The sequence below is a fragment of the Aspergillus brasiliensis genome (genome assembly GCF_001889945.1).
Source record: "Aspergillus brasiliensis CBS 101740 unplaced genomic scaffold ASPBRscaffold_3, whole genome shotgun sequence".
NCBI classification, from domain to species: domain Eukaryota; kingdom Fungi; phylum Ascomycota; class Eurotiomycetes; order Eurotiales; family Aspergillaceae; genus Aspergillus; species Aspergillus brasiliensis.
The window spans coordinates 733,263-753,049 of record NW_027137444.1 but is presented as its reverse complement, the minus strand read 5'-3'; the positions used below and the strand labels follow the sequence as shown (position 1 = coordinate 753,049).

The window sequence follows — 19,787 nt, the reverse complement described above, 5'->3', positions numbered from 1 at the left end:
ATACACACTGTTAAGTGATGGAATTATTTTTATTGTATCAACCTTGGAAAATAAAGCAAAACTTAGCACATACTGACATCGACTAGCATCATTGGTCTAGTGGTAGAATTCATCGTTGCCATCGATGAGGCCCGTGTTCGATTCACGGATGATGCAATTTCTTTTTCCTTTTTTCTTCAATTACTACTCTCTTATCCTTTCCGTAGTACTACTGTGAACGTTCCAATGCTGCTTCGGCTCCAATATTACTCTCATGAAAGACTTCATTGCTACTCATATGCCGTGATCCCCTGTAGCATCGTCATGTTATTGGCTTTTTCGGCCTACCGACCGCTTGGATAAGCCGGCAGGAGGCTACATAGCGAAGTTATAGTCACAACGAGCTAGATAAAATAGACTATGTACAGACTTAGTATGCACCCTTCCTCTTCTTGTACTTGGGCTGGTCAACCGACTCAACCTCCCCCAGCGCAGTGAGCACCGGATTGGTGTAGCTCAACTCCAAGCTTTCCAACTTGCCTCCGGCCGAGTCGAGAGCCCACAGGGTCACCGCCAACCAGTTCGTTCCACGGTAGTTCAAGATTCCCTCGGGGACGGGGAAGCTGGTTTGAGGTCCGATGTTGCTAACGTATTTGGCGTACTGGTATCCGTTGACGTAGACTTGCACACGGTAGGGAGATGGCGTAGTGCTGTTGCCAATGTTGAGGAACAGTGGCACATCCCATCCCTTGGGGAGGTCAAGGTCGAAGCTGGCGCTATAGAAACCGATACCTGCCTCGGAGAGCCCCTCAAGAGGACTGGAAGACTTCCAGTTCTGGCTGGGAGGCTCGGGCTGGTGGAAGCCTTGGCGCTCGGCATAGAGACCACCCTCGTTCAGAGGGCCTCGAACCTTGTCTTCGTAGTCTTCGCCGCCAAGGTTTCCGGTCAACTTCCAGCTGATAGCACTGCTGGGACGCCCAGCCAACAGGAAGTTGAGAATACCACGCGGGGTCTTCATCTCATCCTCACCGACAGTCCAGTTCTCTTCAAGGCCCATGTTGTCGATCACAACGGTGATCACATAGGACTTGCCTGCCTGGAGCTGAGGCAGCTTGTAGGTGGCATTGTAGTCAGAGTTATCAAAGAGACCAGTCCAAGACCCGAGGTATGTTCCGTTCAGCCAGACGGAGCTTCCGAATGCTGATCCGCCTTGCGTATCGATAGCAAAGGTACTCTCATTGCCCGTGGCGGTGAAGTGACCGCGGTAAAGCAAGTAGCCGGTGTGGAAGCCATAATCGGACGAGTACAGAGAGGTAGGGGTCGTCAGAGAACGAAGCGTGTTCTTAGTCTGTTTGAGGTCTGCAGCGGGCCAGAGAGAATCGTCGTAGGAAGACTGGATCTCAGGAAGAGTGTCCACATACTTCCAGTCCAGGTCCTTCAGGCTGGGAAGTGAGATATCGGGGGCATCGTAGTTGACTGTGGCTGACCAGATGCCGTTCTTGTCCACGGTATGCGACGTCTTCTCTCCATTGATGAACAGATCCTTGGCAGTAGATGGGACACCAATCACTTCAACGGAGGTGGTCGCATTGAAGTCAGCGGTGAGGTAAAGGCCGCTGCCCTTCTGGTAAGCAGTCCGAACCAGGTAGCCTGCTTTGACAATGATGGATGTGGCGACCTTCTCCGGGGTGCTGAAGCCTGGTGAAGTGCCGTCTGTGGCAAGTTGAGGCACCCAGTAGTTGTAGGCAGAGTTCCTATCTACTACAAGTCAGCTTTGTGTCAACCAGCTAGGTTAAGTGACCTACCAAGGAGAAGAACTTTCAGGTCGCCAACTTGAATGATGCGGCGAGTGGTCGATACATCCCAGCCTACCACAACTGACGAGGAGGTCTGCTTTGACGAGATGCCAGACTCCGACCCTTCGATAACGGTAACATTCGACTTGGTTGAGATGGCAAGTTCGTGGTGCTCACCGGCACCTCCGTAGAGCACAAGGACCTTCCCATCGGCGAATTTCTTCCAGGTAAAGACCTCGGCCGTGGAGTAGATGATGTTAGTTCCAGCGACGTTGTAGTCGGCAACGTGTATCTTCGAATCGCGCCCATTTAGTGTGAGCGTGCCCCCAAGCTGAGGGATAGTCAAGCTACCAGCACTAGTAGGAAGACGGAGATTGTATGATGTTGACTCTTCGCTGCTGTAGTCCGAATGTCTGACCACGAAGAAAGAGCCAGTGCCGTTTCCGAGTAAAGGCGTTACAGTCAGTTCTGCAGTATCAGCATATCCGGAAGTTGTCAGGTTGCCAGGACTAGCCGTCAAATAAGCTGGGGATACTTTGGCAAAATTGCCAAGAAGCTTGAGTTCACTGTACTTCTCGCGGGTGATGTTGCGAGATTCTGTTATTGCCGAACCATAGTCATAGGAGGTGTATCCGTTGGGATAACCGAGGTTGCCCCAGTTAGTTCCACCAAATATCTACACAGGTTAGCTATATGCTAGACCAAGTGTCCAATGCACGTACCATGTACAGATTCAGAAGGGCAATCTGGAAGCTAAAGTCGTTCTTATAGAAGACCCTCTCGAACTCATTGTTCAGGAGTTCGGAGCATGCAGCGAATCCTGGTCCTCCCCAAGGGTCATACGAGCCGCCTTGGAACTGCGAGGTGTTAGACTCGAAATGCTGACAACCGTATTTATACTAACCTCGACTATTGAATATGGTGTCGTCGGGCTTTGCTCAAGATGAAGGGTACGGAAATTTGTGGGTAGGTCACCAGAGGGCCAAACCGTAGGATTCGCCTGGACGAGTTAGCTAGGAGCACACCGAATCACAATAGTGAACATACGCAGTCGAATCCAAGTCTATAATTGTCAGCCAGTGTTAGAAATTAAGGGGAGGTTAGACTCACGGGTAGCTATCATGGCCATAAATATCGACTGCGCCTTTCCCAGTTCCAGGGGCATTGTGTCCGGAAGCCGAAGCATCGTTGTTGATCAGCGGAATCACGACACCAGCATTGCGAGCCTGGTCTTCAACGTATTGCATGTAAACTGGATCGGGGAATTCGACACCGCAGCAGCCACCAGTGTACTCATTTTCTGGCTGATACAGAATGATCGGGCCGCCATTGGTGATCTGGTACTTGGCAATTGTTGCAGCGACGTGAGAAACGTAGCTGTGAAAGTCAGCAGGTGTCATAATCGTCTCGGGCTAGTTTGTCATACTTATCGGTAGCATCCAAGTAAGCCTTGTCACTTGAGCGAAGAGTGCCATTGACTCTCTGCAGCCAACCTGGGAATCCACCACCGGAACTCTCTGCGTTGATGTACGGGCCCGGACGGGCAAGCAGATAGATACCTGCTTCCGAAGCCGCGTCGAAGAACGGCTCCAAATCAAAGATGCCGTCTGCCCTGTATTCTCCAGGCTTTCCCTCAAGAAGAGCCCAGTCGACGTAAAAGGACACGCAATTGAATCCTAAAGCCTTGACTTTCTGGAAGATGTCCAGCTGGAGTTCTTTTACTGGCAGTCTAGAGGGATCAAGAGAAACCGGTCAACATGAGTATAGAGAGAAGAAAGAAGGGCAATAGTACCGGAAAGGATGGAATTCGCCACTAAAGATCATAATTCTTTCGCCATTGATAAAGAGAGATTTCTCATCCCAAGTGACCTAGTAGACACCAAGTTAGTTGCTAGAAGCGCTGTTGTCCATGGAAGTACATACGTATTTCTGCAACAGTTCCCGCTTGGCCGGGTCAGAATGCTCCGTAAGGGTAAAGCCGTTGAGTCGATGCTTAATTGATGCCCCAGCAGCCTGTGCAGCCAGCAAGGCAACACCACAAGCGGAAGAAAGCTTCATGATGCAACACACCCGGGGCGCAAGCAAACGCCAATGGGTTGAAGGGCACGGGGATTGTCAAATTCCGCGAGAGCTCAGGGAAGCATCATGCCAGCAGGCTCCGGGGAGATCCACCACTTTATTTGTCTCATTCCACCTCCCTCAATGCCCCTCCCGACGCTGAATAATGTACGGACTTGTTGACATACCGGCCGAGCCGCGAGTCTGATCCTCCCAATACCGACATCATCATGGAGAGAGGGGAAGTGGGACCTGGAAATTCAATGGGTAGTCTCGTGTCTAGCATGACGTTAGTTGCTCATAGCGCAGCGGACAGGGTCCGAACAAGATCGCGATGCTCAAGCATGGTCGCAGGAAGCAGGAAGCAGTGAAATTGCAAAGTGAAGCAGGCAACCGGAATGACGATCCTCCACAGGGACGGCACCTCATCCGGTTAGACTGGCCCGGGTTCTCCGCATTGGCCCTCCCGCGCCGGCTAATTGCTTCTCTACTTCCTCTCCCGCTCTCCTCCTGTCGTCTGCAGCTTGCCTATCTTTCCCTCCCCTATCTGCTGGTCTTTCAGGGAACAGTGGCTATCTTCATGCAGGAACGTATAAAGGTAGCCTCCATCCCACCTGGCGATCAGCTGTCGGCTGGCTCTCTCATAGTTGTGTGTTCTATTTCATGGTGCCCACTGCGGGAAGGACCCTGGAGCCGAAGCCAATCAGCCTAAGCTTCCGGATGGCTGACCTGTGGGGTGCCACCGGAGAAATCTAGTTTTCTTGTCCGTGGGGGTTATTGCAATTTACTGATCAAGTCTGGACGTCTAGACAGTCATTCTCCTAGCTATATGACGAAATCCTTCGCCGCATGCCAACCGGAATCATGCCACCAGATGTGACTGGAGGAACAACTTCGTGTGCATCTGCATCCGAGTACGTGCGCACCCCAAAGGTAGACCGGTCAGACACTCAACTTCAAGCAAACAACGCAGGCTTCTAGTTGTCTGAACTTAATTGAATTTAGCCGACGGTCCAGGCGGAACTAGCGATGCATGCTCTTGCGTGTTTGCGTGAATTCCTCCGACCATCATCCAGAGTCTCATCAAAAAGTAGAAGGAATCGTTGGGCTTCTGAACGAGCTTCGTCTCCGAGCGCTATGCATTGGGCTCGCTAGACCTCCTAGCTCGCCGGCTCACCGGCTTGCTTTCCGGACATACCGATCTCGATGACGCTCTGAGCCCGCACACAATGATATACCCTAGGAATACTCGGAGAGAATCCTATCGTGGCTTAGTTAAGATACAGCGGATATGTGTTTATCAGGTGAGCTTTCCAAGCGTCTCAGCCTCCTGCTAGACCTTAAGTATGAGCGGATGCCATGTTGCCGCCTGTCATGCAGCAGAAGACTGCAAGGTCATTCCGCATACAGTGACGCTGCCTCACCCTTGGATGTCTTTGACAAGAGATACTACGGTTATATCCAAGCATTAAGCGGGACCCCTAATAGCATGAGTCTCCTCGCGGGGACCTTATAGCATTCAACCTGAGCGTTACATCTTCGAAGCGAGATGAACAGAGTGGAATATACTACCCCGTAGATCAGGCGCCAAAACTGTTCAGGGGCGACACCCTCAACATCTCTTTCAGAGGAGTCGACCTCTGACTCTGATGTTTGATCCAGTATGCGAGACCGACGCCAGAGTGAACGCTCATCTCGCTGTTGCTCACTTCTCAATGCAGAATGTATTTCTGCGTGATGACAGCTTGGCTGGAGTAAGGGGCTTCGAGCTATTGATCTTGAGAAGGGAAGCTATATGATATCCCAATATGGGTGTGTAGATCAGTCACATCTCTGCTCTACCTTAACCTATGAACGCAGGACTTAGGCGATAAGCAGCCCGGGCCTTCAGTCGGATCATGTTGCCTGATCGCAGTAACGAACACTATCTGCCCTGCATAAGTAGGTTCCAGGAATATCATGCACCCATAACACGTGCTACCCCGGGTACCCAAGGTACTCAACAGCGAGATGCTTAACAGACATAAGTACACCACAGCTCATCCACTACAAGCCGTTGGTCACGTCAGATCCACCTTCAAAAACCTTAGAATAAGGCTCACCGATAAGCTTAAATTCAGCATCACGATCTTCCACCTAAGATCGGGTACCTTGGTCGCCTGGCCCCATGTAACCAGGTACTTTGCTGAGTGACAGATAAATCAAGGAATTGAAATGCAGACGGAAGCGAGATTATGGAAAGCGGATGCCCACACCACTTGCAGGAGCACACAACGAAAGCATGAATTGACTGAGACAATAGACCACCTCGGCTCGCAAGCCATTAGCCCGAGCCATTTAAAAAGACCGCTCATACGGCTAAACCTCGGGTACACCAAAGGCCGACACTATGCATGCAGCTTACCGGGCATGGCCCACAATACTCCCTCATAGCCTACAAACCTGCAGTCTTCTAATCACTAACAATGATAATGGCAAAGCATCTCCTTTCCTAGAACTCCGATTAGGAGAATCAAGAATGATGCTAAGACGCTAACCCGCATCCCAGATGTGACTATACCCCGCACTCTCAGCTTTAATAGAAATAGAATAGCTAACATTGCATCGCCAGAGGACAATTGGACATGAAAAAGAGGGGCTTGACACGACCAAATCCCTAGACTCGGTCCAACGGGCTTTGTAAAAGTAACTTTCGATCATATGATTATGCTGCAGGAGACTAACTCTTAATGTGCATGACTAGCATGCTATAATCTAGCAGATGAATCATAGAAGACTATTAGTAGACTCCATTCTGCTGGCATACTACCTACTACACATGAGAATTTTATAGAGCTAAGTTGGCTACACATACATAGGAGTTCCCTCTACAGTAACTGAATAACTTGGCAGCATATTACACTGCAAGCGACCCTCTCGGGACACCAACTAATGAAGCCTCCATAAAAGGAGGGAGAGAAGGTTCGAAGCAAACAGAAAGTGGCAAATAATATTGCAATCACTAGAAGCGGGGAAGTGTAATAGTCAATCTATAGATGCTGCTGCTATGATGTAGATCTGCAAGGGTCAAGATAAAGAGCACATCGTAGATAGATACTCCGATATGAACAGGCTGGTGGGGGTTGTGTAACACTGTTATCATTCAACTGAATTCTTTCCTGTTTCTAGCATCTTCACACTTCCAACCCCTAACGGATAATGCTATGGAGAACTGTATGATACTTATTAGACCTATATCAGACTGCTTGTTATACCTCTATCTACCTAGAATCCACTGTGCATAGTTCATGCATGACTCCACCACAGCTGAAACACCCGAAAGCGTAGTACTACGTAAGTGGAACTAGATGGAGCAACAGAAGCAGCAGCAGCAGCAGCAGCAGCTAGCATGGAACGTACATCTCAGCAAACATTAGTTCCAAACCTATAAGGATGATTTGCACAAAAATGAACCTGAACCATCACGTGGGATGTACCGAGGAGGGAGTGGGGGGGAGAAAGAGGGGTTGCAGGGAGAAAAGAAAATGATGAAGAGCTTGTGAAACAGTTACAAAGAGAGTATCTATCCAATCTAATATAAGAGCCAAGCACCCCCTCTCTATTCATCTACCTAATTATTCTTATTCCGCTTTTCTCTCTCTCCCCAAGCAGAGTTAACCCCCCCTTACTTATACTATTCATCGTTGTGTTACAATTGTATATAAGTCTCCGCATTACTCTATTAAGCAGAAAACCATCATTCCAGAAGGATATCACTCCAACTGGATTGAAGCAATTTCATTATGACCATCACCTCCCTCCCCACCCACCAACGCGCCGCCATCCGCCAAGGCACCGGCCCCTCCTCCACAACCACCATCGAAACCATCCCCGTTGAGAAGCCCGGCCCCGGTCAAATCCTCGTGAAAATCACCTGGACGGGGCTCTGCGGCTCCGATAAGGGACTCCTGCACGATGAATGGGCCGCATTCGGGGTCAACATGAGGCCCGAGACCAATGGGATCGCGGGCCACGAGGGGGTGGGCAGAGTGGTCGCCGTCGGCGAGGGGATGGAGAAGCGGTGGAAGATTGGCGATCGGGCGGGGATCAAGTGGATTGCGAGTGTCTGTGGGGAGTGTGATTTCTGTCTAACGGGGACAGATGAGGTCAATTGCATCAATCAGAAGAATAGTGGGTTTACGGCCCCGGGAACGTTTCAGGAATATTGTCTGGCCGATGGTCGGTATGCGTCGAGGATTCCCGATGGGGTGAGTGATGAGGAGGCGGGACCGATGATGTGTGGTGGGTTGACGGTTTATGTGGCTTGTAAGAGGTTCGTTTTATTTCCTTATATCTGGTGACGGTTTGGTCTATTGAACTAATTGATGATTATTTGCAGGTCGAACGTCAAGGCTGGTCAGTGGATTGTCCTCCCCGGTGCTGGCGGTGGGCTCGGTCACTTGGCGGTTCAGTTTGCGCGGGCCATGGGCATGAGGGTCATTGCGGTGGACAGTGGAGAGGAGAAGCGCGAGCTGTGTCAGCGGCTTGGAGCAGAGGTGTTCATCGACTTCCAGCAGACTCCCGATGTCGCGGCCGAGGTCATGAAGGTCACCAAGTATGGTGCTCATGGCATTATTGTGACGGCAGCCACCAAGGCTGTTTATGCGGCGGCTCCGGGCTATCTTCGGCCTAATGGCACTTTGGTGGCTATTGGGTTGCCCAGCGATCCTACGATCTTGGCTGGTGCACCGCCGCTGTTGATCGCACTTAAGAAGTTGAACATCGTCGGATCCATTACGGGTACTTTGCAAGACACGCAGGAGGCGCTGGAATTTGCTGCCAGAGGCATTGTTCATGTAAGTGTTGTTGTGGTTTTGGTCTAAGAATTCATTGTGCTGACTGTGAATAGCCTGTTCTGACCAAGGGTAAATTGGAGGACTTGGACTCGTGGATCGATAAGATGGCCAAGGGCCAGCTGGCTGGTCGGACTGTCCTCCAGGTGAGCAGCGATGAATAAGTGAGTCCAGCATCATTGGGGTGCGTGGACAAGGGGTTATTTGCCTCGAACACTAAGACCACGTTGTCGCTTTTGTAGTGCAAGATAACTATGCAAGAACCCCGATTCTGTATGTGGTTACCCCTGCTTCACGTAAGCTCGAAAATGAAAGTCATTGCTTGCATAAGAAATGTAGTAGCCAAAATATCCCGGAATAGCCAATGCTTTTCATTCAATAACTGCCGTATATGCAAACAAACTCCTAAATTATACAGTCGTGTTAAAGCGGTCCTCCTCGTCACCAGCCTTGGAATACGTCTCGCGCGTGTCCATCTGCTCCTGCTCATCCTCGCCAAGCTGCAGGTTCTCACGCTTGATCACCTCTTCTTCCGTCTCAATAGGAGCCGGGGCCGGAGTCTCCTCTCCGTTGACGGCCTCAGTGGCGGGAGTAATCGGCGTCGACGACTGGGCCTCTCGCTTCTGCGTGGTGTTCACCAAGGGGGTGTCGTCGTTGAACAGACGCTGAAGCATGGCGCGACGGTCCTCCTTGGGAAGCATGAGGTTGACGGAGTGCAGGGACCGCCAAAGAGGAAGGGTCATCCGCTCACTAGTTTCGTTAGCATATCTGCGGCAACTTAGGAGAAGTAAAATAATGTCACTTACTGGAAGGTCTCGTCGGCATCCGGCTTGATGTGCAGAATACTGCAGCCCATGGGAATGTCCCTAACCCGCTCTCCGATCTCTCCAAGCTCCGTCCAGCTATCACCGTCAACCTTCGGGAACATCTCCACGAGAAGTCGGTGCAGAGTCTCCTTCTTAGTCAGGGTGACGGCTCTAGCAGGGCCCAGCCAGGGGTTGAGGATCCTCAGTCCGTCAGTCTGGATGCGCCAGCGGCAGACTTCAGGACGCTGCACATCTTGGCGCACAAACATCTTGACACCGCAGTGCACAAACTTCATGCCTTGCTTCTCATTTGCGGTCAAGATGTCGCGGGCCAGAGAGCTGGTGTAGTAGATAGTGCGAGCCGGGATGGCCTCCGCGTTGCGCACCATGAAGCGGTCCCGAGGGAAACGCTCAGAGATCTCGTAGAACTTGTAGATCGGGTCGAGCTCTTCCTGGTTGGGATCCAAATACTTGAAAGGTTCCTCGACTGGCTGGCCGTTCTTGCGCTTCTGAGGAGCAGCTGCGGGGGCGGGTTTCGCAGACTCAGCAGGCGCAGGGGTCGCGTCAGAGGTCTCCATGTTATCAGACTCTACCACGGGCGCAGGGGCATGAACAGGACGGTCTCCCAAGACAACTTCGGAGCCGTCTTCGAGTTTCGTCCTCTTCGCCGGAAGCTCGTCTTCCAGGCTGTCTGCATCCCTCTTGGCGGGAGAGATCTGGTCAGTAGCAGAGTAGGGGATCTGATGGGTAGCCTGCGCAACGGACGCATTCTTCTCGGCTTCCTTCTCAGCCTCCTGGTCAGGAGCAACCAAGTCGTCCAACGCACTGATCTTTTCCAGAGGCTGGCCGTTTCCGTTCTTCTGCTTGAAGTCGAGCTCTTCCGTAAGGGCAGCAATGGAAGCCTTAGGGATGACCTTGGAGGAATCCTCGGGCTTGGCACGGATTTCAGACACCTTCTCCAAAACGGTGATGAAGAAACCACCAGTGTCCTGCATGTGGGGGTAAATACGGATACACCGGTCAAGGGGCAGATCCTCCGTAGGGGGGAACATGCCCTCGGCAACCCGGCCGAGGCCACTAATGCCCTCGCGCTCCTTGCGCTCTTCAACCTCCTTCCAGCTGTTGTACATGCGACCCTCGCGATCCATGACCTTCCATGTCTTCAAGCCAGAGGCTCTCTTCAGTCCCGGAAGCTCATTGCTGCAGTCGAGAATGCGGACATTGGCAGAGCCACAGCGCTCCAAAGCGCTGGCAATGACGGCCTCATTCTCGATGGGGTTCATACTGCAAGTGGAGTAGACCACACGGCCACCGACCTTCAACATCTGCAGAGCGCGGACAAGGATCCGGACCTGAGTGGCATACAATCCCAGAGCGTTGTTGTAGTTCCAGTCCTTCCAGACACCCCAGTTCTTTCTTGCCGTTCCGTCACCGGTGCAAGGCACATCAGCCAGGATGCGGTCAAACTTGAGGTACTTGTTCTTGACGGGCTTTCCTTCGGGAGCGGGCTCCGGAGGCAACTTGATCGAGGGGAACATCGTGGCATCGTGGTTCGTCACAATCAGGTTGGGCGAGCTCAGTCGCTTCATTTGGTGAATCAGCATGTGAGCGCGCTTGTAATCGGCGTCGTTGGCGATCAGCAAGCCCGTGGTTCTGCCATCGTCACCCAGACCTTCCGGACCCATAGGTTCAGCGGAAGCAGTTCCAGCGGCCACCTTCTCGGTCACTTGTTGCATAGATTCCTCCTCGCCGGCGTGGATCATCTCCATGAGCTGTGCAGACTTGCTACCAGGGGCAGCGCACATATCCAAGACGGTCATACCGGGCTTGACGTCAAGCAGAAGAGGGGGGATCATGCTAACCACCTCCTGTCTGCTGATGTTGCCGACTTCGGTCTCGGCGACGAGGAACTTCTGGAAGGAAGCAAAGGGGGCGAAGCGCCGAACAACCTGCTTGGGGGTGGTCATGGACCAGGCGAGTTGGTCGGGGTACCAGGGAACAGGACGGGGAGGCTCGACATCTTTGCCCTCATATTTGATAGAAGTGATTTCGGGAATGTAGAAGTTCTTGAGCTTCTCCTGGACGGCTAGCGCATGGCTTGAAGCGAATGTCAGCTGCATTGAATCGAACAATATCGCAAGAGCTCCCATAGTCCCGTAGGGGAAACGACGTACCCTCGTGACCCAGTGAACCGGAAGCTGTTGGGGAGATCTCTTCTGATAGCCTCCCAGAAAGCCTCTCTCTCCTCCTCGGGAATGAATCCCTGGTCGTTGTAGTAGCTCTCGAACTTGGCATTCTCCCTGGCGACTTGCTGCCAGTTTTGGCGTTCGCGACCGCCGCCGCCCTGCCGAGATGATGAGGTTAGTCTCCGCCAACGATGGGAAGCATATGCGAAATTGACGCGATAATAATGATTTCTCGGACATGCAGATCGTCATACATACCTTCTTTCCACGCTTACCCATGGTGATCAAGATTAATTGCGATGCGAAAAGACCAGACGAACTTCCGCAATTTCTCCGCTGCAGAAATCAATCCATCGCCAATCGCGCCTGCAATCGCCCGCCATTATGTAAGCCTGTCCCGCCATGGAACATCCTCGGGCCGGTACACCAACCAGATGCAGTTAGCCGATCATCTGATGGACTCGCCAGTTGATGATCTCTCGGCCAGTGTCGATTGTTTTTGGGGCAATGACCAGCCGCACAGAATTGATATCAATGTTCTTTCGAGACGAGAAACTCCAAATTTATATATATCTGCATCCCGCAGAGGGTTGGGATTCGACCACCGATCTGGAGGACTATGTAGCTGGGGAGCGTCCGTATAATGCTATAGGGGCACAACAGGATGGGGAGAGCTTCAAGCGTCATTCAGGCCAACCAGGCTCATTTCATTATGCGCCGAAGATCCTTGGCCATATAGAATGCTGTCGGCCAGTTAATGAGTGCAGATAGCCCTTGCATTGATTGGCGTCAATATTTCCTATGCCAGCGAAGCAATCACCGCCTCAGATGCGGGCGTGCCTCTTAAGCGGTCATGTCCCGGGAGCTCGAGTCCGTAGGAACTCAATGTGGATGGAAGGTGCAATTATATCGGGGCAAGAAAATGGATACGGAGTTGTCTGTGTACTCGACATTCTCTGAGGAAACTACGGAGCAAGACGATGATAGTATATACTACCCGGAGGGAGGTCTCCAAGCATGGCTGGTGGTCTTCGGCGCATGGTGCGCTATGGTCCCGGCCTTGGGCTTGATGAATACCGCGGGGACGCTCCATATCTGGACCAGTACCCATCAACTCAAAGACTATCCAGAGTCGAGCTATGGCTGGATATATGGTGCTTATGGATTCTTCCTTTACTTTGCAGGGGCCCAATGTGGTGCGTATTCCATGTCTGATTCAAGCCTTGAGAAGTGACAAATTAACAAGCATGATGAAAAATATAGGACCAATCTTGGATACATGGGGTCCAACCTACATCATTATCCCAGGGTCCATCGGCATGGTAGTATCATTGGTATGCTTTAGTGTCAGTAAAGGTACTGGTTGGACAAATTAGTAGCATCGGAACCGCACTGACTATGTATAGAATACTACCAGATCTTTCTCTCCTTCAGCGTCTTGGGAGGAATATCAGCTAGTGCGCTGTTCACTCCGGCTGTTGCAGCAATTGGCCATTGGTTCAATGTCCGTCGAGCGTTTGTCACTGGACTTGCTTGCACCGCAGGTGGACTCGGAGGTGTAATCTTTCCTGCGATCATTTACTTCAACGCCCCTAAGATCGGATTTGGCTGGTCGATCCGGATCATCGCCCTTCTGAGCCTCGTCCTGTGTGCTATCGCATGTCTTCTGATCAAGACCCGGCTACCCCTCGGCAAGGAAACTGGAGGCAGTGTGCTAGCAGATTTCAGGGCATTGAAAGATCCCAAATACGCCATCACCACAGTCGCAATCTTCCTGGCTGATTTCGCTGTGTTCGTACCAAACACATACCTTTCTTCATATGCAGTCCACGTCGGGTTGAGCAACACTGTTTCATACCTGCTGCTTGTCTTCCTGAACATCGGACTCATCCCTGGTCGCCTGTTACCAGGTCTAGCTGCTGATCGACTGGGGAGGTACAACATGATGGTTGTTACCTCCCTTGTATGCTCTATCTTGACACTTGCGTTGTGGTACAAATCAGGAAGTAGCTTGGGCGCAATTGTCTGCTACGCCGTACTGTTTGGCTTCTGGAGCGGAGCTGCCATGAGTCTGTCCCCGGTCTGTATCTCGCAGATCTGTGCAACCGAGGACTACGGAGCGCGGACTGGCACGACGTATACCATCGCCAGTCTCGGGGTGCTCACGGGGATTCCCATCGCTGGTGCGATCATCCAGCGCGACCATGGGCAGTACGGCGGGCTCATTATCTTCGCAGGGGTGCTGTATCTCGCAGCAGCGGCAGTGTTCGCCGTGGCACGGGGGGTTTGCAGGGGTTGGTCCTTGAAGACCAAATTCTGACCTGGGTTGGTTTCTCGGAGAAGAACTTAGCCAGTCTCAGCCATCCCGGCCTGCCCCTGCGTGGCTAAGCAAGTTGAGGGGTGAAAGCAACACTGTAATAAGAAGTGTGGCATACAAGGAAGCATAATGTGGGATTCAAGCATCAGCCTCTCTTGCCGTTGTTTGCTTTTGTTGACAGGTGGAAGGTTCCGTATAACCGAAGCAAATTCATCCTTCTGGGTGACATTGTGTCCAAGAAGCATACCAACGCGTTAGTTCCCTGGCTAGTGCCTCGCATCCGTGTTGGGCTCAGCTCTGCGATTTCAACTGCCTGTTTGTTGAGCCTCCATCACAGCTGGTAATAGTGTCACTCGCAGTCACACTCTGCAACGAAATCACTTTGGCCCGACTAGCCGCACAATCAATCTACCTAGTCGTCGTTAGTAATTTAGATCAAGCAATGGGAGCACCAATACCCACTAGTCACCATCATCCCAGCACAAATAGTTAGTAGAAGCCGCAGCTGAACAGAGGACTAATTAATGAAAGGGCCAAGCAATGCACCCTGTACTATTGTGGCAGTGGCTGAAAATGAAACCATTCCGACCCGAAAAACACGAGGTCCAAAAAAGCTTAGATTGCCTTGTTAGTGCCTATAGCGTTGCTAGGTTTGTTCAGTGTTCACATGGATAGACGGACCCTTTCTAGGCAGAATCTACGCCTAAACCGCGGCCAGGCAGCGAGCGAGCCTTAAACCCGATCTACGCCCGTGTTTTTCCCTCCCGCGATGCCCCTAAACACGATCTCGTTACCTAAACATCCACTTTCAACCTTCCATGTCTCAATCTCAACCTTCAATACGAACATGGCCATCTTCTTTCGGCATGAATCACCGCTCATCCTTATAGAATGCACTTGTCTATCTCGAACCAGGAAAACCTAAAACATCCCCTTCCCATCTGACTGATCAAGGAGGCTAAGTGCAGCACACACACACTTCGCTTACGCCCTGACAACTCTGACACTCATGTTTGAGGTTGCTGTTGGCCCCCAAACCAAAGGGCCAAAACCAGATAGCCACTAACTAGTAACTCGTCTAAGCTAATTCCTTCTTGGCCCGATCCTATTCATCTACCCAAATCATGCCAATCAGCAGCAGCCAGCGGGCGGCCCCTTGGGATTCCTTCCTATACTCTATACTGCTTAGTCTAGGGTGTGGGATGGATAGCGATCAACGGCTGTCTGTTTTGGTTTCCTCGAACGCCAACTGACACTAATGCAAGGCTGTGTGTTCGTGTGTGGATTCCTGGGGCTGATTCTCGTTTTCTAGGCTTTTTTTCTCCTTTGTTTGATATTATTTTTTTTTCTATTGAACTGTCAATGTGTGCCGTGGGATTTGCATCGCCCCCATGCAAGGTCAGTCGTAGCTGTAATTAGAGGGCAGGGGGTTAGTTAGACAAGAGTTATAAGACCCGAGGGAAAGTGCTTCGCTGACACGAGGTTTAGAATTGTAACTTTCTTTCAATCTTTTTCTCTTCCTATTCTAACGTACACGACTTCCAACTGAATATATACATTCGTTCAATTATTTTTGGTTTCTTTCATTCTATCCTATCTACAACTTGAGATACCCACCATATAGACACATCTCGCTCTACAACTAAATATACCCAATTACCTCACTCACCACCACAATCCCAAACTAAACAACCACATCCACACCAAAATACAAATCAAAATGGGCGAAGGTCAAGAATGGTCCTCCAGTTTCTGGGACTGCTGCTCCCCCTGCGGCACCTGTACGTACCCTCCCACCTCATACACCACATCCTACTAGTACTAACCACAATATTACCACAATGTATAGGCTTCCTCGCCGCCTGCTGCCCCTGCTGTCTCCACGGCCGCACCAGCTCTCGCCTCGACGACCCCACCCTGAAAGATGATAGCATGATGAACGGTGGTGTACGCATACCCATACCCCCTTACCCTCTCTATAGTATACAGTCCCACTAATAAAAGGAAATTACAGTGCTGCCTCTACCTCCTCCTCAGTTACTGCGGTCTAAACTTCATCCCATTGATGACGAAGCGGGGCCAAATTCGTGAAAAATTCGGTCTCGAGGGATCCGGATGCGGGGATTGTATGCGGGCGTGCTGTTGTCCGTGCTGTACGCTCATGCAGCATGAGAAGGAGTTGGAGAGTCGGGCGGCGTTGTTGGAGGGAGCGAATGGTGGTGGGCAGGGGTATAAGGCTCCGGGGGGGATGGAGTATCGTTAATAATTATTTTGGTGGTATATTGAGTGGTGATTTGATTGTTGTTATTCCCTAGAGAGGTCGGTCTTGTGGATGTTTGGATGTTTGGATGCCTGAATATTGGTGTTTGGTGTTTTTTCTTGTTCTGATTGTTCAATTCTCTGGAGTGAAATATGAAGGGGATGACACTTCCTACGTGCAAACTGAAACTAAACAAATACATTTTGATATAGCGACAGTTGTGTACTGTACATGACACGCTCCTTCGGGCACGACCACCGCTTCTATCTATTAGAAAATCACCAAAACAAGAAAACACGGGCCATAAATCTTCTGCTTCTTCTCTCACTCTCAAGCATACTCAACTTCCACCTTCACAGGCTCTCTCTTTACAGAGAGTTCCGGCTCATGTCCGCACGGATACGGTTGTAGTCCAGGACGGCCTCAATGCTGCCGACAGCGCTCATGGCAATGTCCTGATCCCACAGCTTGCGGGAGGCGAAGTCCATAACGTCCTTCTCGGTGATCTGGCCGATCGTGCGCTCAATGTCCTCGGGGCTGAGGCGGCGGCCGGTGGTGATGATCTGGCGACCAATGTCTTCGGCAACGGCGGTGGTGCCGTCCAGGGAGAGGAGGATGGAGGCCTTGAGCTGAGCCTTGGCGCGCTCAACCTCAGCGGAGGTGACGTTGTAGCTCAGGCGAGACCATTCACGGAGGGTGAAGTGGATGAGGTCCTCGAGGCGGGTGGTGTTCTCGGAGGTCAGGTAGATACCCCAGAGACTGTATTCAATCATTAGCGACCATTTTTGAACAGCAAAAAGAAAACAGCAAAAACATACCCAGTGTCGCTGTAGCTGGTGGAGAAGCTCATGAAGCTGTTGGCAAGGCCGTGGTACTCAACGAAAGAGCTGAGCTTGCTGCCAAGGTAGGAGGAGTTACCCATGGCACGGTCCCAGTTACCGACGATGGCCTGGGTGACGAGAGCGGTGAAGTAGTCATCGTCCTTCCAGCTGACACCCTCGACGGCAAGGGCAATGTGGGCAGTGGGGAGAGTGTCGTCACGGATTCTGACCTCGGAACCGATGAACTCGGGGACACGCTTCTGCTCAGCAGTGAGGGCCAGGGCAGCAGAGGTCGGGGGCTTGCTGGGAAGGCCACCGAAGTGCTCCTCAGCGAGTCTCACGAGCTGCTCGTGGGGGATACCACCGGCACCAACGAGGACCATGCGGTCAGCAGTGTAGTTGGTCTTGATGTAGTCGACCAGGTTGTCACGGGAGATGGTCTGGATGTTCTGCTTGGGGCCGAGGATGGTGCGACCGAGGGGCTGGTTCTGGAAAGCAGTGGCGTGGAGGTGGTCGAAAACAACCTCCTCGAGCTGCTTGTCGACCTCCTCCTGCTCACGGAGGATGACGTCGCGCTCACGCTCAATGGCAGTGGGCTCCAGCTTGGAGTTCTGAAGGATATCGGCGAGGATGTCGACGGCCTTGGGGACATCGTTGTTGAAGGACTTGGCGTAGTAGACGGTGTTCTCGCGCTGTAGTCATGCGGCGTTAGTTGCGATCAAGGGAATTTGATTCTTCCATGTTTCCGGGCCGTACCGATGTGTAGGCGTTCAGGTGAGCGCCCATGTTCTCGATCTCGAGCTCCAATTGGTGCTGGGAACGCTTGTTGGTGCCCTGGTGAATGTCAGCAATCGCATGTTCGGGCCTTCAATTCGCAGTAAATATATACCTTGAAAGCAAGGTGCTCCAGGAAGTGCGCGGTTCCGTTGGTCTTGTCAGTCTCTGCCCGGCTACCGGCATCGATCCACACGCCAACAGTGGAGGTCTGAGCCCATGGGGAGTAATCAGTGGCAATCTGAGGCAAGTCAGTAAATTCCTTAAGCCATTGAGATAACCCATTCGGCGTACCGTGAAACCGTTGGAGAGAGTGGTGGACTGGGTGGTGGAAGGCAAGGTGACCGGGGAAGCAAAGCCACGCTTGACGGGCTGGATGGCCTTCAGGGCGGCCTTGCTCCGGAGAGCCTGGTTAAGGTTGAACGCTAGGCGCCGAGAAGCCATTGTGTGAAGATGGAGGTGGGTTGGGGGGGAAAGAGGGAGGAATGAGAAAGGGTGCAACAAGACGGTCAGGTCAGCCTTGGAGATGCGAGGTTGAAGTTCGGGAGTCAAATTGTTCGCCCATCCGCCAGCCAATCACATGACCCGCTTTTCCAAACCACCGCATTCGCTCCGACTGTTCCCTAGCCTCCTTTGCTTGAACAGTTGTTGCTCATAGTACACTTGGGCACCACTATTTAGAGTGCTCTCCCATCAATTCAAGCACACAGGGTCCTGTCTACTCCAAACTACCTACATAATATACATCCCAATCCCTACATGAATACTTCCAACAATAATTCCAATACATCACATGACTTTACTATACCCAAAGCAGTTAAGGAGTACAAGCAGTCCAAACAGCATATCAATTAATCACTCTCACTACAATCTAGCTATCATTACAATAGAACACACAACACAGCCTACTCACTCCCCAAGCTCCTCGCATACGTCTCCACATTCTCCCTCATCGACACATCCCCCACAAAACCCAACTCCAATGCCCTCTTGGTATCAAAATTGGGCGTCCAAGTCTGCACAATCCGATCAATATCCTCATCATACCGTTCCTCCACCAACTCCCTCTTCTCCTTGCCCCCAATACTCTCCAACGCCTCCAACATTTCCGCAACACTAACCTTCAACCCAGGCAAATTGACCGATCTCGAATCCCCAAACTTCTCCGCCGGAATCTCCCTCGCCTTGACCAAATTCCTCACCACCGTCGCCGGCGAACAGATCCACATCTCCGTCTCCTTCGCAACCGGCAACACCGCGCGTCGACCATTAAACGGCTCCCGAATAATATCACTCGCGAAACTACTCGCCGCCTGCGTCGGTTTCCCCGCCCGGACAGTAACAGTGGGGAGACGGACAGCACGACCATCCAGGAACCCGCGACGGGAGTAATCGTTCAGCAGTGTCTCGATGATCAGTTTCTGGGATCCGTATGAGGAGGACGGCACGGCAGGGAAGTTGTTCTCATTGATGATGTAGCCTGGGGGCGCGAGGCCGTATACTGCTAGACTGGAGGTGAAGACGACTTTCACGCCGGGAGTGACGGTGCGGAGCCGGTCGAGGATGTAGCGGGTGGCGTCGAGGTTGACGCGCATGCCTAGTTCGAAGTTGGCTTCGGATCCGCTCGACATGATGCCGTGGAGGAGGTAGATGGTGTCGTAGCGGTTGGTCGGGGTGATGAGGGTGTCGACTACGCTGGGGTTCGTGAGGTCTGCTTCGATGCATTGTGCGCGGGAGGCGTGCTTGGCCGCGCTCTTGGGGACTGTAGGGAGGACGACATCGGTGAGTGTTACTGTCGATGATGGGAGGGTGGTGAGGAGGGCCGCGGCGAGTTCTTGTCCGACGTAGCCGCTGGCTCCGGTGATGAGTATGGACATGATGTGTTGTAGTTGTAGTTGTAAATCGGTAAGTGTGTTCTAGGATGCCAGGTATGTTGATTGCTGCAAGCTGGCCGTGGG

The 19,787-nt window shown here is 51.9% G+C and overlaps 6 protein-coding genes and 1 non-coding gene across 7 annotated transcripts; 4 read left to right on the top strand and 3 right to left on the bottom strand.

The window, feature by feature from the left end:
- Window positions 1-85: 85 nt before the first annotated feature.
- ASPBRDRAFT_t99 lies at window positions 86-156 on the top strand. The gene has a single exon. It is a non-coding gene; the product is annotated as a tRNA-Gly (tRNA).
- Window positions 157-409: 253 nt separating this feature from the next.
- Window positions 410-3,833, bottom strand: ASPBRDRAFT_118328 (glycoside hydrolase family 35 protein; the record flags this gene model as incomplete). Its single annotated transcript, XM_067617163.1, has 9 exons — window positions 410-1,740; window positions 1,785-2,451; window positions 2,498-2,632; window positions 2,680-2,775; window positions 2,823-2,838; window positions 2,886-3,152; window positions 3,202-3,504; window positions 3,568-3,644; window positions 3,699-3,833. The coding sequence occupies 9 exons, from the start codon at window positions 3,831-3,833 to the stop codon at window positions 410-412; spliced, it is 3,027 nt and encodes a 1,008-aa protein (XP_067481614.1).
- A 3,494-nt stretch (window positions 3,834-7,327) lies between these two features.
- ASPBRDRAFT_146372 (zinc-dependent alcohol dehydrogenase) lies at window positions 7,328-8,953 on the top strand. Its single transcript, XM_067619255.1, has 3 exons — window positions 7,328-8,145; window positions 8,212-8,668; window positions 8,722-8,953. Exons 1-3 carry the CDS (start codon window positions 7,616-7,618, stop codon window positions 8,827-8,829), a joined length of 1,095 nt encoding a protein of 364 aa, XP_067481613.1. The 5' UTR covers window positions 7,328-7,615; the 3' UTR covers window positions 8,830-8,953.
- A 122-nt stretch (window positions 8,954-9,075) lies between these two features.
- On the bottom strand, window positions 9,076-11,936 carry ASPBRDRAFT_120071 (tRNA (cytosine-C5-)-methyltransferase; the record flags this gene model as incomplete). Its single annotated transcript, XM_067617318.1, has 4 exons — window positions 9,076-9,415; window positions 9,472-11,568; window positions 11,646-11,815; window positions 11,916-11,936. 4 exons carry the CDS (start codon window positions 11,934-11,936, stop codon window positions 9,076-9,078), a joined length of 2,628 nt encoding a protein of 875 aa, XP_067481612.1.
- Window positions 11,937-12,167: 231 nt separating this feature from the next.
- On the top strand, window positions 12,168-14,191 carry ASPBRDRAFT_39492 (uncharacterized protein). The gene is made up of 4 exons (XM_067624158.1): window positions 12,168-12,853; window positions 12,921-13,013; window positions 13,064-14,105; window positions 14,163-14,191. The coding sequence occupies exons 1-3, from the start codon at window positions 12,511-12,513 to the stop codon at window positions 13,975-13,977; spliced, it is 1,350 nt and encodes a 449-aa protein (XP_067481611.1). The 5' UTR covers window positions 12,168-12,510; the 3' UTR covers window positions 13,978-14,105; window positions 14,163-14,191.
- Window positions 14,192-15,694: 1,503 nt separating this feature from the next.
- ASPBRDRAFT_193085 (PLAC8 family protein) lies at window positions 15,695-16,237 on the top strand (the record flags this gene model as incomplete). The annotated part of the gene is made up of 3 exons (XM_067620564.1): window positions 15,695-15,755; window positions 15,824-15,921; window positions 15,989-16,237. 3 exons carry the CDS (start codon window positions 15,695-15,697, stop codon window positions 16,235-16,237), a joined length of 408 nt encoding a protein of 135 aa, XP_067481610.1.
- A 365-nt stretch (window positions 16,238-16,602) lies between these two features.
- ASPBRDRAFT_52481 (bifunctional SDR family oxidoreductase/M16 family metallopeptidase) lies at window positions 16,603-19,706 on the bottom strand (the record flags this gene model as incomplete). Its single annotated transcript, XM_067626908.1, has 6 exons — window positions 16,603-16,993; window positions 17,053-17,747; window positions 17,812-17,889; window positions 17,945-18,070; window positions 18,124-18,254; window positions 18,743-19,706. The coding sequence occupies 6 exons, from the start codon at window positions 19,704-19,706 to the stop codon at window positions 16,603-16,605; spliced, it is 2,385 nt and encodes a 794-aa protein (XP_067481609.1).
- Window positions 19,707-19,787: the final 81 nt, after the last annotated feature.